Raw genomic sequence first — 24,409 nt, forward strand, 5'->3', positions numbered from 1 at the left:
CACATGGAGGCCCAGTCATTGGTGGTGAAGTGTGCTGTTCCGCAGTGCGACTGACCCGTGCGTGCTGCAGCTAAAACTCCACTATGGCCTGCTGTTGCTCGCACAGTCTGTCCAGCATGTGCAAGGTGGAGTTCCACCTGGTGGGCACATCGCATATGAGGCGGTGAGCGGGAAGGCTGAAGTTACGCTGTAGCGTAGACAGGCGAGCAGCGGCAGGATGTGAACGCCGGAAGCGTGAACAGACGGCCCGCACTTTATGCAGCAGCTCTGACATGTCGGGGTAGTTGTGAATGAACTTCTGCACCACCAAATTCAGCACATGCGCCAGGCAAGGGATGTGCGTCAAACTGGCTAGTCCCAGAGCTGCAACGAGATTTCGCCCATTATCGCATACCACCAGGCCGGGCTTGAGGCTCACCGGCAGCAACCACTCGTCGGTCTGTTGTTCTATACCCCGCCACAACTCCTGTGCGGTGTGGGGCCTGTCCCCCAAACATATGAGTTTCAGAATGGCCTGCTGAAGTTTACCCCGGGCTGTGCTGAAGTTGGTGGTGAAGGTGTGTGGCTGACTGGATGAGCAGGTGGAAGAAGAGGAGGAGGAAGCCGAGTAGGAGGAGGAGGCAACAGGAGGCAAAGAATGTTGCCCTGCGATCCTTGGCGGCGGAAGGACGTGCGCTAAACAGCTCTCCGCCTGGGGCCAAGCCGCCACTACATTTACCCTGTGTGCAGTTAGGGAGATATGTGCAGCATACGGGTAGGCTACCCGACACTGCTAGATTTGAGTGTGTAGTTCCCTTTAAGCCAGTCAGGCCGGTTACCGGCAATCCTTATCACAGCCAGCAGAGGGAGCCCCCAGTTCAGTATAAATAGGCTAGGGCCTAGCTCAGGAAGTGGAGAAGTTTCCAGACTCAGTGCAGAGAGGATTCCCTCCTGAGTCCATGCATAGAAGTCAGAAGGGCATAGCTAATCAGCCTGAAGACACAGAATACCACAGAGGCCGATCAGATAAAGCAAGAGGTACTCAAGATAACAGAGGAAGTACTAGATAAGGACAGCTTCAAGGGTACGCCAGATAAAGGGCATTAGACCTTGGAGAGAAAGTCACATGTAGCAGGACCAGTCAGGAATAGTGAGCAAGCCGCCTGTACTGCATCTCCTGTAATCAACACTCTGTATAATGCCTTGCTAAGACCGGCCATTCTGTACTTTCAAGAACCAGCTGTATTCACTGATATTCAGTAAATGTTCCAGTTTTTGTTGGCTATCCTATGCTTGCTTCATTCTTCTACAATACCATACACGGCGTGTCACCGTTTAATTGACACTGGCGTCACGAACTGTTAAATACCTGCCTGTTCCAGTATTTGCCCCAATTGAAGACGACAGTGGATCCCAGGTTAGTGAGTCGATCTGCACTACAAAGCCCAGCATACACTACTGACCCCCTGGGACACTGCATCGCTCTTTTTGGCGTCACGAACAGGATCCGCATACTTCGACAGTGCAGAGAAGTGTGAACTGTGTGCTTTAACTATTCCACCACCGTATTGCGAGGACTGCACCCTTTATTTCCAAGCCGGTGGATTGAAATTGTGCCTGGGAGGAATCAGAGACGCTGTACTGTGTTGCGCTACCCCCAGAGAGAAAATCGTATTTGTGGACTGTGATTTATTGGACTTTGCAACACCCTGCTTGCTGTCAGGGAATCGTGATCAAGATGGCCACCGGCCGCCTGGAGTAAAGTTTCCCGCGCTGCTGAGGACCTCCGTGGGCGGATCCCTTCAAAGACACAGAGAATCCCGCCCCTCTTCATCATCGCACCGCCGCGGCCCTGCTTTTCCTGCGTCAGCAACGTCACCGCGTACACAGGACGTCCGGAGTCTCACGAGATTTGGCCTGCGCGAACCCGCCGATACCGGTAAGAACTTGTATCCGGAGGGAAGGGGATTGTTCCGGCCCCTTTAGTCACCAGCGGCCACCTCGTAATAAGGAAACATGTCAGATCCGGGAGTTGCCGAGCGGCCGGACCCGGGAGAGCTTGCGGCTCCTAATCATCCTATAGCCCCCAGCATGATGCCCTTTACCATGCCTTACTATTTTGGGGCCCCATGGTTTCCCCGCTATAACGGAGAGGCCCATACCCTAAGAGACTTTAAAGAAAAGTTGCTGGCCTTATTCAAACTGTACCCCATAAATGCCGATCAGCAAATGGAAATCTTGCTAGCGCAACTGGAGGGGGCTGCCCGCAGAGAGGTATTATCCTGGCCTGCTGCTGAAAGGAGTACTCTAGAGCAGATATTCACCCGCCTCAGGGCCACTTTTGAAACGAGGACTGCCTCAGAGATAAAGATGCACTTCTTTGGCAAGAAACAGAAGTCCGGTGAGTCCCTCCGTGACTATGCCCTATCACTTCAGGAGGCTTTGGGGGCTGTAATCCAGATAGATCCCAAGGAAGCTGATAACCAGGATCAGACCCTGAGGGAACAATTTATTACTGGAGTGGCTAGTGAGCAAATAAGGACCCAATTAAAGATGCTGTCCGCCCAACACCCTAACAGTACCTTTCTGGACTTTAAAGAACTGGCTATAAAAATTCTGGGGTCAGCAGTATCTACAGAGTTGAGCACCCCACCTGAGTTATCAGCCTGCAGGTCAAAACCGTTTATCATTAACCGAGCTGAGGCCGGTCAAGCTGTTCAAGCTACAGCTACCGATACTATTGCCATGCTGACAGAGCAAGTAAATCACCTCACTAAAAGCCTAGAGAGAGTGTGCAGAAAAATGGAGGAATGGGAAAAACCTATGATGTCAGAAGAGGAGTTCCTGTCACCCTCTAAGCCGTTCTCACCTCCATACCAAGAGACTCACCCCAGGGATCCTGGGAGGCGCAATAGGGGTCGCCAGCGGGCCGTGTGTACATACTGCAAAAAGATGGGACACACAGAATCCACTTGCTGGCAGTTAAACGGGCAACCCCTGAGGCTGAGGACCACCCCTCGGGAGGTAGAACACTAGGTCCAAAAGATCCAAATTGGATGCCACGGTATGTAGGATCCCATCCTAAAATCAATGTGGAGATTAACGGGGTCCCCTTTGAAGCCCTATTAGATACTGGGTCTCAGGTCACTACTATTCAGCTGCCCGCCTTTGAAAGATTCTGGGACACCAATCAATTGACCCAGCCGCCTGAATCCTGGGTAGAGATTATCGCCAGCAATGGCAAACCGGTAAAGATCCATGGATACTGGGAACCCACCCTGCAGGTGGGAGAAGTAACCTTGCCTCAACAGGGGGTGATAGTAGTACAGGCCGGCGACAGAGGAGGACATCCTGTCATTCTAGGCACCAATGTCTTCAAAAACTGTTATGCAGAAATCCTTGCCGTATTACACCAGACTCTGCCCACCGCTTCCTCTGCATCCAAGAGGGTGATTCAAAAGACTATCACTGTGTTAAGTGCCCAGCAGAGGTTTGCTAACGGGAAAGGAGAAATTTGTACTGCCAAGATTCATGATAATAAGCCTGTGACTTTGCCTCCTAATTCCCAAACTCTCTTATGGTGTCGTGCTGTCCTGGGAGTCCAAGGCCAAGATTATCCAGCCCTGGTGGAACCAATCCAGATGGAGAACTACCCTTATGTGAGAGCTGCCAAGTGCCTGGTGAATGTCTCCCAAGGTAAAGTACCTGTCCGTCTGATTAACCTGAGTGACCATCCTGTTGCGCTTACTAAGCATTACCCTGTTGCCCAGCTTTCTCAGGTGTTCTTCCAAGACATCATCCGTCTTCCAGTGACAGAAAAGCCGCCAGCTGCAGTCAGCGGATGTCCGCCGGTGCCTCAGTCACAAGTACCCTGGTGGGAAGAGCTACATGTCGGGGACGAGACTACCCCCCAACATCAACAAGAAGGGATACTACGGCTTGTCAAAGAGCACCACCAGGCCTTCAGTAAACATGCTGCTGATTATGGAGAGGTTAGTGCCATACAACACACCATACCTACTGGCTCTCATCCTCCTATCAAGGAGAGATACCGACCCTTACCGCCTACTTCATATCAGACTGTAAAAGAAATGATCCAAGAGATGAAAGACTCTAATGTAATCCGGGACAGTCGTAGCCCGTGGGCGGCACCCCTGGTCCTTGTAAAGAAGAAGGATGGTGGTATCCGTTTCTGCGTGGACTATAGGAAGATTAACCAAATAACCCACAAAGACGCGTACCCATTGCCCCGCATTGAAGAGTCACTAACTGCTCTGGGCTCCGCTGCCTATTTCTCCACATTGGACTTGACCAGTGGCTACTGGCAAGTACCCATGGCCCCGGCAGATAGGGAAAAGACTGCTTTCACCACTCCCATGGGCCTGTTTGAATTTAATTGTATGCCGTTCGGGTTATGTAATGCCCCAGGAACTTTCCAGAGACTAATGGAGCGGTGTTTGGGTCACAAAAACTTCGAAACAGTGCTGCTGTATCTAGATGACGTCATTGTGTACTCAAAAACATATGAAGACCACCTGAAACACCTAGCAGAGGTCTTTGAAATCCTTGTCAAATATGGCCTGAAGGTAAAGCCATCTAAATGCCACTTGCTCAAACCTGCGGTAAAATACCTGGGGCATGTGGTAAGCGGAGAGGGCGTACAACCTGACCCTGATAAGTTAGCGGCTGTCCGTAACTGGCCGGTACCCACTACCGTCAAAGAGGTGAGGGGTTTCCTTGGTTTTGCCGGCTACTATAGACGTTTCATCCCCCATTTTGCTCAAATAGCCGATCCTATCCAGGAACTCTTGAGGGGGCAGCCCAAGAAAAGTCCTAGAACTCCAGTGCTCATTGAGTGGAATGAAGAAAGAGAGATAGCGTTCCAGTTGTTAAAAAAGAAACTGACCGAGTCTCCCGTGTTAGGTTATCCAGATTACAGCAAGCCCTTCCATCTGTATACTGATGCTAGCAAACGAGGCCTGGGGGCTGTGTTAGCCCAGATTCAAGAGGGAAAAGAAAGAGTGATAGCTTATGCAAGCCGCTCCCTGAAAGGAGCTGAGAAAAATGACCAGAATTATAGTTCCTTCAAACTAGAGTTCCTGGCATTAGTGTGGGCAGTGACGGAAAAATTCAAAGATTATCTAGCCGCTACCCCATTCATTGCATTCACTGATAATAACCCTCTGGCACATCTAAATACAGCTAAATTGGGGGCTTTGGAGCAAAGATGGGCCTCTCGCCTCGCCAACTATGATTTCTCTGTAAAATATCGTGCTGGACGTACTAATGACAATGCTGATGCTTTATCCAGACTTCCCACAGAGACAGCTCCTGATGATGTGCGAGATGCCTGGGAAGATGTAGAAATGCCGGCCTTCTACCATAAATTTGCTCAACAGGATCAGGCTCGGGCTACCAGTAACAGCGCTGCAGTTCCTTCACCCTCCAGTAGGCCGGAACTCAAAGAAGAAAGGTGGGTGAAACTACAGTCTGAAAGTAGAGTGCTGGGTGAATTGCTGGACTTCATTACCAGTGGCAGAACCCCTGAGAGGATTCGGCGTAAGAGTACAGATCCTGAGCTCATCAAACTGTGGAGACAGCGCCATCAACTCTTCATACAAAAGGGCCTGCTGCTACGGAGAAGCCTAGACCCAGTGTCCAACGAAAGAGTGCATCAAATTCTCATACCCCGACGAGATGCAGGTATGGTGTTGGAGATGTACCACAATCAATCCGGTCACTTTGGGGTCCAAAAGACTGAGGCAAATATCCGCCAGCGGTTTTACTGGGTGGGCATGAGAGAAGACATGGAGAAGTGGTGTCGGGAGTGTGTAGCCTGTGCCTTGAAACGAGGTGAACACCATGATCAGAGGGCACCACTGAGACCCATTGTAAGTACTCGTCCTCTTGAACTTGTCGCCATCGACCATGTGAAACTGGAGCCTAGTCGCTCAGGGTATGTGTACGCTATGACTATTATTGACCATTTCACTAAGTTTGTTGTAGCGGTGCCTGTGAGAGACCAGACGGCCAAGACTACAGCCGAACTGTTCTGGAAACACTTCCTCCTGCCCTACGGTTGTCCAGAGAAGATCCTCACCGATCAAGGTCCTGCTTTTGAGTCCCATCTGTTCCATGAACTGTGCCGCCTGCACAACTGTAAGAAGATCCGGACGACGGCCTACCATCCGCAAGGTAATGGATTATGTGAAAAAATGAATCAGACCTTGATAGAGATGCTGAGGACCGTGCCTCCTGAAACCAGGGGAGATTGGCCTAATCTGTTGCCACAGCTCATGTTCACATACAATCATACCATACACTGTTCCACCGGGTATACCCCCTTTTATTTGATGTTTGGGCGCCAAGGATTATTGCCTGCTGACCACTCCTTGGATGTACTCGTACCTGATTGCATCAACCCATTCCCTAATACCGACTGGGTTGCTGAACACCAAAGGCGATTGAATACGGCCCAAGCTATTGTTCAGGAACGTATGGACTATGCTAGAGACCGGCAGCAGAGAGACTATGACCAAGCAGCCCATGCAGAACCCTTGACAATAGGGGCTGTGGTATGGTTAAAAAATAACCGCCGTACCAGTAAACTGGACAGTAAATGGGAGCAAAGTCCTTATGTTGTCACTACAATCCCAAATGTTGGAACTCACACTTATGAGATCACCCGGGAGGGCAGGGGATCCCAAATTGTACACCGAAACCGGTTAAAGCTCTGCCTGACACCAGGACCCAGTGCCGAGAGTTCTATATCTGAACCCCCTGTGTCAGAGTCATCGATACAGCCCGAGGATCCTATGCAGGCTGTCCGAAATCTAAGGTATGACGCCGATCCCATGCATTGGCTTCTGACACCATGGTTGAACTTGTTGGTGCCCGCTCCGGCACCTACTGTACCTTTACTTCCAGAAGAGCCGGTTCAAGATGCCCCGGATCCAGTTCCCCCTCCAGTGGATCCTGTTGTTCCTGTTGTTCCTGTTGTTCCCGTTGTTCCTGACCAAGGTCTCACGGATGGAGATCCTCCTGTTGCTACTCCCTCTTCTACCTCGGTGCTAAGGGAAGAGGAAACCCCTGTGTTGAGAAGGTCCACCCGGATGACCAGGGGACGTCCGCCAGTCCATTTAAGAGACTTTGACTATGCTGGTGGTGTCTCCTCCCGAACAGTTACTATCGGAAATAGCCTGCTTGATGTTTGTGCGCAAGAATGGACTCCTCCACGTGAGCCCTTGCCTGTTCTACACCCACAGGGAAACCCTGTGTAGTTCCTTATTATACCTCAGTCAAGAAAAATAGACTAACCTGGTTCACCTTAAGTCCGCTGTGCCAGGTCAGCGGCCGTGCCTAAGAAGAAAGAAGACGCCCCTTTTTCTTGCGTCATTTATTGCAAATGTTATATTTTTATGTGAAATAGTTGTTTATTATATTTATAATGTAATGTTTAAATTATGCATCAGCTTATGTTGGTTCAGGCATGTGTGTGAGTACGAGGCCTTACTCACGTTAAAGTCTGGGGGTGTGCAGCATACGGGTAGGCTACCCGACACTGCTAGATTTGAGTGTGTAGTTCCCTTTAAGCCAGTCAGGCCGGTTACCGGCAATCCTTATCACAGCCAGCAGAGGGAGCCCCCAGTTCAGTATAAATAGGCTAGGGCCTAGCTCAGGAAGTGGAGAAGTTTCCAGACTCAGTGCAGAGAGGATTCCCTCCTGAGTCCATGCATAGAAGTCAGAAGGGCATAGCTAATCAGCCTGAAGACACAGAATACCACAGAGGCCGATCAGATAAAGCAAGAGGTACTCAAGATAACAGAGGAAGTACTAGATAAGGACAGCTTCAAGGGTACGCCAGATAAAGGGCATTAGACCTTGGAGAGAAAGTCACATGTAGCAGGACCAGTCAGGAATAGTGAGCAAGCCGCCTGTACTGCATCTCCTGTAATCAACACTCTGTATAATGCCTTGCTAAGACCGGCCATTCTGTACTTTCAAGAACCAGCTGTATTCACTGATATTCAGTAAATGTTCCAGTTTTTGTTGGCTATCCTATGCTTGCTTCATTCTTCTACAATACCATACACGGCGTGTCACCGTTTAATTGACACTGGCGTCACGAACTGTTAAATACCTGCCTGTTCCAGTATTTGCCCCAATTGAAGACGACAGTGGATCCCAGGTTAGTGAGTCGATCTGCACTACAAAGCCCAGCATACACTACTGACCCCCTGGGACACTGCATATAGCGTCCCTGGCCGTGCTTACTGGTCCACGTATCTGTGGTTAGGTGGACCTTGCCACAGATGGCGTTGCGCAGTGCACACTTGATTTTATCGGATACTTGGTTGTGCAGGGAAGGCACGGCTCTCTTGGAGAAGTAGTGCCGGCTGGGAACAACATACTGTGGGACAGCAAGCGACATGAGCTGTTTGAAGCTGTCTGTGTCCACCCGCCTAAATGACAGCATTTCATAGGCCAGTAGTTTAGAAATGCTGGCATTATGGGCCAGGGATCGAGGGTGGCTAGGTGGGAATTTACGCTTTCTCTCAAATGTTTGTGAGATGGATAGCTGAACGCTGGCGTGTGACATGGTTGAGATGCTTGGTGACGGAGGTGGTGGTGTTGGTGGTACATCCTCTGTTTGCTGGGCGGCAGGAGCCAACGTTCCTCCAGAGGCGGAGGAAGAGGCCGAGGGCGGCAGCAGCAGAAGAGGTAGCAGGGGGAGCCTGAGTGACTTCCTTGTTTTTAAGGTGTTTACTCCACTGCAGTTCATGCTTTGCATGCAGGTGCCTGGTCATGCAGGTTGTGCTAAGGTTCAGAACGTTAATGCCTCGCTTCAGCCTCTGATGGCACAGCGTGCAAACCACTCGGGTCTTGTCGTCAGCACATTGTTTGAAGAAGTGCCATGCCAGGGAACTCCTTGAAGCTGCCTTTGGAGTGCTCAGTGCACACTTGATTTTATCGGATACTTGGTTGTGCAGGGAAGGCACGGCTCTCTTGGAGAAGTAGTGCCGGCTGGGAACAACATACTGTGGGACAGCAAGCGACATGAGCTGTTTGAAGCTGTCTGTGTCCACCCGCCTAAATGACAGCATTTCATAGGCCAGTAGTTTAGAAATGCTGGCATTATGGGCCAGGGATCGAGGGTGGCTAGGTGGGAATTTACGCTTTCTCTCAAATGTTTGTGAGATGGATAGCTGAACGCTGGCGTGTGACATGGTTGAGATGCTTGGTGACGGAGGTGGTGGTGTTGGTGGTACATCCTCTGTTTGCTGGGCGGCAGGAGCCAACGTTCCTCCAGAGGCGGAGGAAGAGGCCGAGGGCGGCAGCAGCAGAAGAGGTAGCAGGGGGAGCCTGAGTGACTTCCTTGTTTTTAAGGTGTTTACTCCACTGCAGTTCATGCTTTGCATGCAGGTGCCTGGTCATGCAGGTTGTGCTAAGGTTCAGAACGTTAATGCCTCGCTTCAGCCTCTGATGGCACAGCGTGCAAACCACTCGGGTCTTGTCGTCAGCACATTGTTTGAAGAAGTGCCATGCCAGGGAACTCCTTGAAGCTGCCTTTGGAGTGCTCGATCCCAGATGGCGGCGGTCAGTAGCAGGCGGAGTCTCTTGGCGGCGGGTGTTCTGCTTTTGCCCACTGCTCCCTCTTTTGCTACGCTGTTGGCTCGGTCTCACCACTGCCTCTTCCTCCGAACTATGAAAGTCATTGGCACGACCTTCATTCCATGTGGGGTCTAGGACCTCATCGTCCCCTGCATCGTCTTCCACCCAGTCTTGATCCCTGACCTCCTGTTCCGTCTGCACACTGCAGAAAGACGCAGCAGTTGGCACCTGTGTTTCGTCATCAGAGACGTGCTGAGGTGGTATTCCCATGTCCTCATCATCAGGAAACATAAGTGGTTGTGCGTCAGTGCATTCTATGTCTTCCACCGCTGGGGAAGGGCTAGGTGGATGCCCTTGGGAAACCCTGCCAGCGGAGTCTTCAAACAGCATAAGAGACTGCTTCATAACTTGAGGCTCAGACAGTTTCCCTGGTATGCATTGGGGTGATGTGACAGACTGATGGGCTTGGTTTTCAGGCGCCATCTGTGCGCTTTCTGCAGAAGACTGGGTGGGAGATAATGTGAACGTGCTGGATCCACTGTCGGCCACCCAATTGACTAATGCCTGTACCTGCTCAGGCCTTACCATCCTTAGAACGGCATTGGGCCCCACCAAATATCGCTGTAAATTATGGCGGCTACTGGGACCTGAGCTAGTTGGTACACTAGGATGTGTGGCTGTGGCAGAACGGCCACGTCCTCTCCCAGCACCAGGAGGTCCACTAACACCACCACAACCATGTCCGCGTCCCTTACTAGATGTTTTCCTCATTGTTACCGTTCACCACAATACGAAAAATATTATTTGGCCCAATCTATTGAATTCAAACTCAGGCCTTTTTTTTTTTTACAGACACCTAACACTATCTGGCTATCTATTTAGGTACCGTATTACACTAATAAAGGCACAGCAGTAACGACAGATTTAGCTGAATATAAATTTGAGGCCTAGTATTTAGGCGCTGGATGACAGGTATATGTTTACGGACAGAATTAGACTTGGAATTGCGCAATAGCGTGTGTGTGAAGTTATTGAGAATAACCCTATCTGCACCGTGAATCTTATATACCCTTTTAGGGATAGATTTAAAGTAGGTCTGATACAGCAGAAACCACTAAATTAGGAAATTGCTAAATTGGGAATTGTATTTCAACCCAGAACAAAAACTGTGCTTTGACGGACACTAAATAACTTGACCAGCCACAGCAATAACCACAGATTTAGATGAATGTAAATTTGAGGCCTAGTATTTAGGCGCTGGGTGAAAGGTATGTGTGAAGTTATTGAGAATGACCCAATCTGCACCTTGAATCTTATATATCCTTTTAATGAATAGATTTAAAGTAGCCCTGATACAGCAGAAACCACTAATTTAGGATATTGCTAAGTTGGGAATTGTATTTCAACCCTGAACAAAAATATATCCTTTGCCAGACAGCAGACAGTATTACAATTGGCTGGCCACAGCTGAAACACCAGATTTAGGGTACTGCTATTTTGGCAATTGTATTTCACCCCTCAATAAAATAGCAAGCACAGCCAAGCCCCTGATGTAGGATATAGCCAAACAATAACCACACTATTGATGGTTAAATGCACTTGGTGACAGCTTCAACCTGATGTAGGATATAGCCAAAAAACAACCACACTATTGAGGGTTAAATGCACTTGGTGACAGGCTCAGCTTGCCCCTGATGTAGTATATGGCCAAAAAATAACCACACTATTGATGGTTAAATGCACTTGGTGTGACAGCTTGACCCTGATGTAGGATATAGCCAAAAAATAACCACACTATTGATGGTTAAATGTAGTTGGTGGCAGCTTGTGCTGGCGCACCACAAGACACAAAATGGCCGCCGATCACCCCAGAAAAAAGTGAATGAAAAACGCTCTGGGCAGCCTAAAAACAGTGAGCAATTGAATAGCAGCAGTTCAATGATCCACAGCTGCAGATCGATCACTGAATGAAGTCTTTTGGAGGAGTTAATCACTGCCTAATCTCGACCTAACGTCGCAGCTGCAACCTCTCCCTACACTGATCAGAGCAGAGTGACGTGCGGCGCTATGTGACTCCAGCTTAAATAGAGGCTGGGTCACATGCTGCACTGGCCAATCACAGCCATGCCAAAAATAGGCATGGCTGTGATGGCCTCTTGGGGCAAGTAGTATGACGCTTGTTGATTGGCTGCTTTGCAGCCTTTTAAAAAGCGCCAAGAAAGCAACGAACGCCGAACCCGAACCCGGACTTTTACTAAAATGTTCGGGTTCGGGTCCGTGTCACGGACACCCCAAAATTATACAGTTCGGGTTCGCTCATCCCTATTAGGGATATATCGGACTGTCGGGCATATTCATATCTGCACATTAAGGTCTGACAATATTAGAACCAAAATGGAGATTCACATTACCTTTAAGAGGCCAAACTCTCTGCTGGAATAAGCCAGAGAAGGAATGGTCACTGGCATACAATGTATATTGTTTTAAAAAGTTATTGCCAACAGATGTGGTATCTTAAGAGAATGTAATGGGTCTCACATAAACTGTCTCAAATACCGGGGTCAAGAGAGGTTATTGCTTAAAAACACTGGTTTCTCTAAACATATCAGTCTGAGGAACAATGGGTGTTCATGGCTAAGCCAGATCTGATAAGAGACATCCATAAAACACATCTGGTGTGGAATGGGTATCTTTTCGTATATATATATATATATATATATATATATTCCTGTGTGCATTTATTTAGCGTTTGAACTTGTTAATGATTCATATATAATAAGCAATATTAAGTATTATAACCAGACATTAGTAATGTATCTTTTTGTATTGTATCTCATTGAGGGGATATAGCAAGTTAGTTGTTTTCTTCTCTTAAGAAGGGTCTATTCAGAGGAGCTGAGGGTATTTCAAACATCATTATTCAAATAGCTGTGACAATTAGGTGTATACAAACCAGGGCAAAAGCTAGAAGTTTATGGTTCTCTTATCTGACCATAAATAAGATGGTCTGTTAACTGTCAAAATGGATCCATGGTGTCTGGGAAAGTGATCCTAAAGTGTCAGAAAGAATACCTCCTAATTGATTTAAGTTGGGAGAGACCAAAGGTTAAGAGGTGTAATAAAGCCAGATATATATGTTAATTCTTAAAATTGCTATATGATACAACAGTGCCATCAAGTGGTAGATGGGCAGAAGCTTTCAAAAATGCAATAAAATGACATCATACCCATGATTACCATACGTCACACCCACCTTATCTAATTGGAAATCCCTAATCCAAGAGGGGATGGGCATAGATAAGGATTAGGATATCTGAAGCCAGTTTTTGGGGAAGAAAAAAAACTAAGATCACTTGAAAAATCACTTGAGACAAAGAGGACTGGAGCCAAACATCACTTGGAACTTCTTCAGGGAGAACACTTGGGAATTGATACATCAGCATCACTTCACACACCAGGAACATACCACAGGACGGGATAGATCTGAATCTTGGAAAGCTGGGTCCCTTCTAAAAGCTCTTTATCCCAAAGCAAGGGGTAATGTATAATCTATTTTATTTGCAGTAATTATAAATCGCTCCAATTGGCATATAGTTGAGACCCCATTATTAGTGGGTCTATAGTGTTAAAACAATAATTTTATGGGAAATTTTAATGAACGTGCACATCATTAGAATTTCTGTAATATTGCTATCAGAGTGAAATCTCTGATCGGATTTTATTATCCGTAGTTAGGTCAACGGGCGTATTTATAAGGTGTCTCTTACTGCCATATTCTCTGATTGAGCATAAGGGATTTTCCACAGATTCATTTCTATTGTTTTTTTTGTTGTTGTTGTTGCATTATAATATTTTGATTACCAGTATATTAATCGGTAATAATTTGATAAAAGGAAAAGTAGTATTGTATTGTACTTAAGTCAGCCTGTAAACGGTGGAGCACCATCTTATGGTCAATTTTGATATTATCTTTGTATTCATTTGTATGCCATGTTTTCTGCTTGTATTTATAATAAATTATATTTTGTATAATTAATTGCACCCTGTTTCATTAGCTGCACAAATTAACTTTAGATCTCATCAATAAAAGAACTGGCGTTTATATGTCCGCCAATTAAATTTTCATTTTTTATTTTTTTCATATTTCATAAAAAATCATATTTTTATGATTCCATATCTTATGTAAATAAATACCCGACATATCTGGAGGCACTGCTGAGATTGATTGAGATATTTCTATAACCAATTTGTGCAATTAGTGAAAATATTCTTAAACCTTATTGGCAAGTCAAATTGGTGTTGTTATTGATTATTGATCAGAATCATGAGTGTAACAAACAGCGACCCAGGTAATGGCCAGGTTTTAGCAGATAGTCCCTCTGACCCAGACAAGATAATCTCTAAGGTTATCAATTATGTTTATTCCCGTTTGAAGATTGATAAAAATATAGATGAATGGACTAATGAGCTGCAAATGAGAGCCTTTGAAGAACGTTGTGATGTATGGAAGTTAGGTGGCATGGTTGATAGATACCTGACATATATGGAGTTGGCAAATGATAATACCAAGAGGGACCAACACCTCTTATGTGCATTGCCACCTGTTTTGTATGCATTGTTGGCAGTCAGTACTCTTTCTAAAATTAGATATGAGTCTATAATGGGTACAAAAATATATGTATCCAAAATGGAATCAGAACTAAAATCCGCAGAAGCGAAGATCAAAGACTTAGAGTACAACCTTAGTCTCAGCCTTGATGCATACCAAAAGGCAAAAAGTGATTTAGAGGATTTATATCTCCAGTATTCCAAAATTAAACAGACAGATGAATCAGCCCATAATATAGTCAATGCTGAAAGGGATCCATCTAACACTGTGAGATCTCCTGACCCTCCATTTCTTACTCCCCAATATCCAGACATGCCATCACATGCTTTTACAGCAGACCCCATTCAAAACACTCAGCAACCTGAAAGTGTTAGCATGATTAAACAGGAGGCATTAACCCAATTAGGTCGGGCATTCCAAACTGTAACCACCTTACTAGGTGTTGATATTATGGAAGCCCCTAGAAGTGTCTCTCCTCATACTCCCCTGGATAGACATGTTAGGGTTAGGGTTAAATCACCTGTGCGATATAAGTCTCATGAAAGTTGTGAAAGTGCATGTGAGTCTGACGGTGATGTGGGGAAGCGTGTGACTTATTCCTTGCCACAGAATCACAGGCGACCAACATATGCTGAGGTGGTTTCTAGGAAGAAAAATTCCCAATATTCAGAAAAGGATCAGAGCTCCTCCAGCATAATTAAGTTTTTAAATAGTACAGTATCCAAGTTTTCCAAGAAAGGTTCTTCTCAGATAGCCAATCACTTAGAACTGTATGAATCCACTATGGATTCTTTAAAATTATACTCTGATGCTGACCGGATTAGGTTCCTTCCATGGGCATTTGATGATAGATATCGTCATTATTTTACATCCTTTAAGGAGAGAGGAGTACAAGATTGGCCAAGTGTTTTGCATGAGGTTAAATTGGAATTCGGACCATACCGAACCACTACTGCTGCAAAACGGGACATATATAGCCTTACGTGTAGACCCAATCAGAGTCCCCGTGAATTCCTCTCTGTCCTCAAAAATGCCTATGGGTTGGCATATAGATCCCCAAATTGGGAATCTGAAGAATTCAAGCAGTTATTCTATGATGCTATGCCAACCCAGATCAAACTTAACTTAGCCAGAGATCTGGATATTGATGCTCCCTTGGATAGGTTGGTGACGGCTGCCACCATGCTGTATAATATCAGTGAGTGCCATACAACAGGTGAGAGAAGGTTTAAAAATTCCCCAGAGCAAAAGGTAGCTGAAGCTAAGGTAAACCCTAACTTGGGATTTGAAAGCCAGCCACGAAGATTCCCTCAATCTACAGGACCTTCTCAACAAGCCCAGCAACAACAGGTAGGACCGCCCAAACAGACCAAACCCCAAAATAATAATGGATCAGAGGGGAATAATTCAGGTAATGGGAAGTCTAACTACCGTCCCTATTACAATTACGGTCCCCAGGGATATAGGCCCTATAACACTAGAAGTTACCAGGGTTATAGACGTTGGGATAATAGGCCCAGACAACAGAGGGAAGATAGGCAGGAATCCTTGAATTCACCCAGGAGTAGGTCACCTACCAATAACCAGGGTGCCCAACAAAGCCAAAATGTGCCCAAACCAAACAGGTTTGATCAGCTGGTAGAGCAAGTGGCCCAGCTGAGCAATATGGTAAATAAGTTGTCCCAGTTATCCCCAGAAAAACAGCCTAATCCTTTTTTAGGGGCAACTGCCGGTCCCAGCAATGTAACAGCATAAAGCAGATTGGGCCGGGTCAGAACCCAGGCCACTGTAAGGATATTAAATTGATTGTGGTAGAATCTGATGTGATTCCTAATTCTTTATTTCCTTGCAGTACCCCTGACCCTGAAATTAGGGCCAGGGGGGAAATGTCTAATATGTCATTTGTCTTGCAGTCTAATGATGTCAATTCAGTTGACCAGATGTCTGTTCCAGTGTATAATCACATCGTCCCAGCATCTAGCCATGAGCCAGCTGTGATTTGTGATGTCACACAGCTTGTCCCAAAGGGGGGGGCTAACGCTGCTCCTCCAGCTTGTCCTGGGAGACTCAGGAATGCAGAGGTCACGGAGCTGCAGAGAGGTCCAACCTCTCAGACAGCAGATGGGTAAACATCCTAACTTTCTCTGTGATTTGTTGCAGGTGGATGGCCGATACTTTGTGGACATATATCTACAAAATGAACTTATCGGACCAATCAAAGGATTGATAGATACTGGATCACAAGCCACCATTTTATCTTACACCTATTTCAAACAAGTTTCAGATTTAACATCAAAGAAGCCACGATTAAGGTCATTTGATGGCTCTTTGATAAGTGTAGGTGGAAATGCCTTACAGGTAAAAGGAACATCCTGGTTGACATTTAAGATTGGCAAGAAGACAATTAGACATCCCACATTGATTGTGGATCTTCCATATGATCGGATGATCATAGGAATCGATTTATTAAAAAGATTGAGTCCCATAGTTGATTTCATTAATGAAGCAGTATGGACTCAGGTGAAGGCACCCATTGCCTATGAATACTCTTGCAACACACAAGCACAACGCAGTTGTCATGTGATTGAAGAGAAACCTAACTCTATTGAAGTGCATTTCAGGAACAATCAAATACCGGAGGTCACAATCCTGAAGAATGGTAAGCCCGAGGAAGATATCAATGGTGCTGCTCACACCATTACCATCCAGAGGGACAAAATCAAAAAGGTAACTCTGGATGATGATCTATTAACCATTTCTCTTGAAAGGGGGAATCAAGAAGTCTTGGACCTGACCAGGCACATTCAATCGATGGTACGGATTGAAAAGGTCAATGACAGTTTATTGATTCCCGTACAGGTAAACAATATAGCCCGGGTGAAATATGCCAAGTTGGATCTGAAATCCGAAGCGAGTTACATAAGCCTAGGACTTTTAAAACAGATCACCAACCCTAAAATGATTAAGAGTTCCTCTCCACAGGACCAATGGATTCATGATCTGGATGGAGATTTCCAGAGTCATAATATTGTTGCAAGATGTGTTTTATCTATCTCCATAGGAAGTAAAACTACGGAGCACGTTTTCATCGTGATAAATGAACCACGGTATCAAATGTATATAGGTAATGACCTTCTGCACCGATTTGCCATACAGATTGACATGGTAAATAACACCTTATGGTCCAGATTGCCGGGAAACCCAGAGGGGTTCCAGGATGAAGAACAAGCCTTACGATGGGGACAACAGATGCCCTATGCCGTAAGTATCATGGTTTCTGAGGAAGTTGAAATTCCTGAAGGATGCAAACCATTTCTTCTCCCCATTAAAGTAAAGAAGGGACAGAAGCTGAAGAACGCAGACGCGTTGATCTGTTTATCCAACAGAATGCAGCAACTCGGCCTAAAGGTAAAACCTACTCCACTGATAAACATCCATCAGGATCAGTTACACATGGTAATTCATAACATGGTTCCCCATAGCATATCCCTACAAAAGGACACCGTAATTGGTTTAGCTATGGATTCGGAATACTACACGTTTGGATTCCAAAATGATGTTATTGGAATAATTCCTGATGAATACCTGACAGAGGAACAAACAGTGGAACAACATTTTTCCTCAACCCCTGAGGGGTTATTTAACATACACTCTGTTTATCCTTTCAGCTCTGAAGAAGGTACATGCCACATCGAAGAGTCATCATTAGTTTTCAACCATGAGATCGATGAAAAAGAGTATGAATCATACCAGCAAGGAAAGGATAAGGTACGCTACACCCAGAATGATTTAACTAGTGAGCTTGAAGAAGCTTACGAGTTAAGTCAGCCTGAGATTTTCCCAGAATTTCAGGAGCGGGTGGAAGAACAAATCTCCATGGCTGACGCATGCTCCGACGAGTCGAAGCGTCAACGGCTAAAGGAGCTCTTCGCAGAGTTCCAGGAGATGTTTGCCAAGGATTCTTATGACTGTGGGGAAACAAACCTACACGTTACAAGAATCCAAACAGATCCCGATGCACCCCCTGTTTTTGTCAAACAATACCGACTTCCGCTGGCGGCTTACGAGTCACTATCGGAAATCGTCAAGAACTTGGAGGAAAGGGGTATCATCCGTCCAGTACACAGTTCATTCAATCATCCGATACTTGGAGTCCTCAAACCTAATGGTCAATTTCGTCTCTGCTCGGACCTAAGACAGTTGAACAAACGTGTTTATATGTCCGGATGGCCCGTGCCATATATTGACCAAAGTTTGGCACAAATACAAGGATCCAAAATCTTCACTGCCCTTGACTGTGCACAAGGATATTGGACGATTAAGATAGATGAAAGGGATCAGTACAAACTGGCCTTTACATTTGGCAAACGACAGTATGCATGGACCCGATTGCCCTTCGGGTACATAAATGCGGGCCATGAGTTTGCAGTGTTCATGCATAAGGCAATGCCTGATGCCGCTGAACGAGGTACCTTATCCTATGTGGATGACATCCTGATCAAAAGTACAACTTTTGAGGAACATATTCAGGAGTTGAGGCATGTACTAACCCAGCTGAGGAAAGCAGGTGTAAAACTTTCTTTACAGAAGGCTCAATGGTGTCGGACCAAGGTTAATTTCCTAGGTCATGAAGTCACTGCGGATGGAATTAACCCACAGAAAAAGAAGGTGGAAGCAGTGACCAAGACAAAATCTCCTACAAATCTCAAGGAGTTGAGATCATTCCTGGGTATGATGAACTACTCACGTAAGTTCATAGATAATTATGCCGAAATTACAAAACCTCTTTTACAGTTGCTAAAGAAAGGAGTAAAATGGGAATGGAGCGAGCGTCATGAGCAAGCTGTAACTGAGCTCAAGGCCAAACTTATCCAGGCTCCATGCCTTGCTTATCCAGAAGGGGGAAAACCTTTCTTCGTGGAAACAGGTTTCACTGATAAAAGCATAAGTGCAGTTCTTTTCCAAAAACAGGAAAACCGAAACAAGATCATCGCCTATGCCAGCAAGTCATTGTCACCGGTAGAGGTAAAATTCAATAGCTGTGAAAAAGCATTATTGTCAACTGTATGGGCTTTGCAATATTTTAGGAGTTTTATCCAAGGCGAAAGGATCATTGTGGAGACCGCACACCAGCCACTGCAATACTTGCAGAGTGATCGTATAAGAGATGGAAACTTGTCAAACAGCAGGATAACCGCCTGGACAATGTCCTTAATGGGATGGCCATTGGAGATCAGGTACAAACAAAATAATAAAAACCCAGTTGCTCAGGGATTAGCAGAACTCCATGACTGTACCAATACGGAACGTAAAGGTGAGACAACGGAAAATGATTTCCTGGAGGAACAATCATCATCACCATATAAATCTTATGAAGAGGAGTACTGCAAATCGTTACCATGTGTGTATGTAGACGGCTGTTCCTTCCACGCCGATGAAGGATCCGAACGTACATTGGTTGCAGGTATTGGAGTCGTGTGGAATAATACATTCCTAGATGTATCCGTTGGATACAAAATTGGTTCTAAAAGCAGCCAGGTTGCAGAACTTACTGCTGTGTACAAAGCCGTACAAATGGCTATCGAATATGATATTAAGGAGTTTGTAATCATCACAGATTCTGATTATGTTCGTAACAGCTTTGTGGAGTACTTTCCCGGATGGAAAAGATCCGACATGATGAGAAGCAATAACAAGCCAGTAAAGCATGGTAAGATGTTTTGTAAAATTGATGAGATGGTTACCGTCCACAGTCTTATCGTTTATTGGAAGAAGGTAAGAGGTCATTCAAAGTATCCAGGCATGGATAAAGAGGGGAATGACCTAGCAGATTCCCTTGCCAAGCAAGCAGCCATTGACGGAGAAGTCTTTGACTGTTGACGACCTCATGGGAACTATCCAAGTGGATGCTATGACAAGGAGTCAGGCCCAAAAGGGAGCTGAAGCCAATGTGGCACAGTGGAGCCAAGATTCCCCTAGTGAAGATCTCATTGCGAGCCAAAAGGGGGATCCGATTATTGGTCTCTTTTATAAGTACATTGAGGATCCACACAACTGTCCCATAACCACGGAAGACTGTATGGATAACGAGGAGTTACGAATTTTGATGAAAGGTAAGTCCCAATTCTCATTACAGGATGGATTACTGATAAGGACCTCGAAGAACGGTATCACACAATGGGTAGTACCTGCAGCATACCGAGGTCTGATGTTGCAACATGCACATGATGCCCCAACCGCTGGTCATCGAGGTGAGAAAATAACGTACGAGTTACTACGGGACTACGCTTACTGGCCACATATGTTACAAGATGTGCGAACATATTGTCAGGGATGTCTAATCTGCCCTCAATTCCAGCCACAAGGACCCACTCATCGGGCACCGCTGATGAAAAGGGGGATGTCCATGCCATGGTCAGACATCCAAATTGACTTCATTGGACCAGTAACAACCTCATCAAAAGGAAACAAGTATATGTTAACCGTAACTTGTCTGTTCACCAAATGGGTGGAATGTTTGCCCTGCAAAACATGCAGTTCAAGCGTATGTGCATCTCTGCTCATTAACCACGTATTTTCTAGATTTGGTCTTCCCCAGCGCATTGAATCCGATCGTGGAAGTCACTTCACCAGTGAGGTGATGACAAAGATGTGGGAAATCCTGGGGGTAAAGAGGAAGCTACATATAGCTTATCGACCAGCCTCTAGTGGTGGAGTAGAACGTTACAACCAGTCCATTGTAAACATCCTGAAAAAGTTTGTCAATGAATCTGGTAAGGACTGGGATGTCAAGTTGCCTTTAGTGCTTATGGCCATCAGAGCCACCCCAAGCGCAGCAACTAAGCTTTCTCCCTTCGAGATGATCACGGGAAGGAAGATGGTGTTACCCCAGCATTTACTTTACAGAACAACGGACCATAACTTGATCAATGCTACAACATCGCATCAGTATGTGGAAAATTTACGCAAGCACCTTCAGCATGCTTTTGCGTTCGCACAGAAGAATATAGAGAAAGCCGCAATGAGTGCTAAGACATACTACGATCTGAAGACTACACAGAAGGAGTATCAAATTTCCGATCGGGTATATCTCTATAACTTCGCTCGGGATCAAGTGAAGGAGAGAAAATTCCTACCTTCCTGGAAAGGTCCCTATGTCATCACTGACAAATTATCTCCAGTGGTCTACAAGATCAAAATCCCTAAGGGGGATGAGTTTATTGAAAAATGGGTGCACATTAATCAGCTACGTGTTTGTCACCCTAGTGCAGCGACTTCGAGAGATTGAAGGAGTTGGATGAAAAGAGGTGAAGAGACTTTATGGTTCCAGCTAAAGACGGAAATAAGGATTGGTATCGTATGAACTAAAAAGTGTTATCTGTTATTGTACATCTTTAACTCATACTAACCCATCCTGATGTATGTTTCCTCTGTAACAAAATGTCTCCTAACTCACCTCTGAAACCAGAACTTACTCTGTCCAAGAAAAGAACTTATGCCAATCAGAGGTATATGGTATTAGTAACTCTTTTCTTGCAGGATAAAGTTGAAAAGTGTATGTACTCATATGTGTCATACAATATTTTAGGGGCGTAAGATGTCATCAAAGATGATTGCCATTATCTACGTCGTCCTGATCTTGGGGAAGAAGTTCCACGCTGAGCCGATTGCTATGCCAAGTCCTTCATCCGGAATCATGCTACAGGACACCGCGGGGTTCATATTGACGAACAAGAGGATTCTATCCCAGAAGATCGACATCAGCCTGGATCCTCGTGTCTTCGTCGGAAAACAACTCAACGTGTCTGAGATCCTGTCGCCGGAGCTCCAATCCTGGTATCAGATGCACATCGGATATTTCCAAGAACGGATTACGCAGATCCTGGAACAAGCAAGGAAGACCTTGACCAGAGAAGAGTTTTCTACAGACCAAAGCGATTCATGTTTTTGCAATCGTAGCCGCCATAATCTTTGGCATAGTGGGCACTGTTATTACTACCGGTGTGACAGTTGCCGATTCCATCTCTATCAAGACATTGGAACTTGAAGTTGGTTCATTGAAAAGGAACCTATTAAACATTCATGTGGAGATGGAGAATCAAAACAAACCTTTATCGAACTTATATCCTGTTTTGCAGGATCTATAGGATGTTTGAATTTGTGTCCCATCCAAGTCATGCGTTAGATAAGGTTCTCCAGAAGAACTTTAACCAAGCTCTGGTTGGAACACTATAAGCCAAGTCTACGCATCGAAGAAAATATATGAAGAGCCCTTTATTACATTCCAAATGCATTCACATGTTATGGAATATTTTGGAATGAAGGGGGATTTGTCGGGCATATTCATATCTGCACATTAAGGTCTGACAATATTAGAACCAAAATGGAGATTCACATTACCTTTAAGAGGCCAAACTCTCTGCTGGAATAAGCCAGAGAAGGAATGGTCACTGGCATACAATGTATATTGTTTTAAAAAGTTATTGCCAACAGATGTGGTATCTTAAGAGAATGTAATGGGTCTCACATAAACTGTCTCAAATACCGGGGTCAAGAGAGGTTATTGCTTAAAAACACTGGTTTCTCTAAACATATCAGTCTGAGGAACAATGGGTGTTCATGGCTAAGCCAGATCTGATAAGAGACATCCATAAAACACATCTGGTGTGGAATGGGTATCTTTTCGTATATATATATATATATATATATATTCCTGTGTGCATTTATTTAGCGTTTGAACTTGTTAATGATTCATATATAATAAGCAATATTAAGTATTATAACCAGACATTATTAATGTATCTTTTTGTATTGTATCTCATTGAGGGGATATAGCAAGTTGTTGTTTTCTTCTCTTAAGAAGGGTCTATTCAGAGGAGCTGAGGGTATTTCAAACATCATTATTCAAATAGCTGTGACAATTAGGTGTATACAAACCAGGGCAAAAGCTAGAAGTTTATGGTTCTCTTATCTGACCATAAATAAGATGGTCTGTTGACTGTCAAAATGGATCCAGTGATGTCTGGGAAAGTGATCCTAAAGTGTCAGAAAGAATACCTCCTAATTGATTTAAGTTGGGAGAGACCAAAGGTTAAGAGGTGTAATAAAGCCAGATATATATGTTAATTCTAAAATTGCTATATGATACAACAGTGCCATCAAGTGGTAGATGGGCAGAAGGAATGCCAATTAAATGACATCATACCCATGATTACCATACGTAACACCCACCTTATCTAATTGGAAATCCCTAATCCAAGAGGGGATGGGCATAGATAAGGATTAGGATATCTAACCAGTTTTTGGGGAGAGAAAAAAGAAACTAAGATCACTTGAAAAATCACTTGAGACAAAGAGGACTGGAGCCAAACATCACTTGGAACTTCTTCAGGGAGAACACTTGGGAATTGATACATCAGCATCACTTCACACACCAGGAACATACCACAGGACGGGATAGATCTGAATCTTGGAAAGCTGGGTCCCTTCTAAAAGCTCTTTATCCCAAAGCAAGGGGTAATGTATAATCTATTTTATTTGCAGTAATTATAAATCGCTCCAATTGGCATATAGTTGAGACCCCATTATTAGTGGGTCTATAGTGTTAAAACAATAATTTTATGGGAAATTTTAATGAACGTGCACATCATTAGAATTTCTGTAATATTGCTATCAGAGTGAAATCTCTGATCGGATTTTATTATCCGTAGTTAGGTCAACGGGCGTATTTATAAGGTGTCTCTTACTGCCATATTCTCTGATTGAGCATAAGGGATTTTCCACAGATTCATTTCTATTGTTTTTTTTGTTGTTGTTGTTGCATTATAATATTTTGATTACCAGTATATTAATCGGTAATAATTTGATAAAAGGAAGTAGTATTGTATTGTACTTAAGTCAGCCTGTAAACGGTGGAGCACCATCTTATGGTCAATTTTGATATTATCTTTGTATTCATTTGTATGCCATGTTTTCTGCTTGTATTTATAATAAATTATATTTTGTATAATTAATTGCACCCTGTTTCATTAGCTGCACAAATTAACTTTAGATCTCATCAATAAAAGAACTGGCGTTTATATGTCCGCCAATTAAATTTTCATTTTTATTTTTATTTTTTTTTCGTAAAAATCATATTTTTATGATTCCATATCTTATGTAAAATAAATACCCGACAGGACGAAACATGAGGATTTCCAGCGACCCATC

General features: G+C 44.8%; 1 protein-coding gene across 1 annotated transcript; it reads left to right on the top strand.

The window, feature by feature from the left end:
• Positions 1 to 14,848: 14,848 nt before the first annotated feature.
• Positions 14,849 to 16,266, top strand: LOC122935939 (the record flags this gene model as incomplete). Its single annotated transcript, XM_044291899.1, has 1 exon — positions 14,849 to 16,266. A coding segment is annotated over one exon (1,107 nt), but the record flags the coding sequence as incomplete, so codon positions are not given.
• Positions 16,267 to 24,409: the final 8,143 nt, after the last annotated feature.

Source organism: Bufo gargarizans, chromosome 1 (assembly GCF_014858855.1).
Source record: "Bufo gargarizans isolate SCDJY-AF-19 chromosome 1, ASM1485885v1, whole genome shotgun sequence".
In the NCBI taxonomy this organism is placed as follows: Eukaryota; Metazoa; Chordata; class Amphibia; order Anura; family Bufonidae; genus Bufo; species Bufo gargarizans.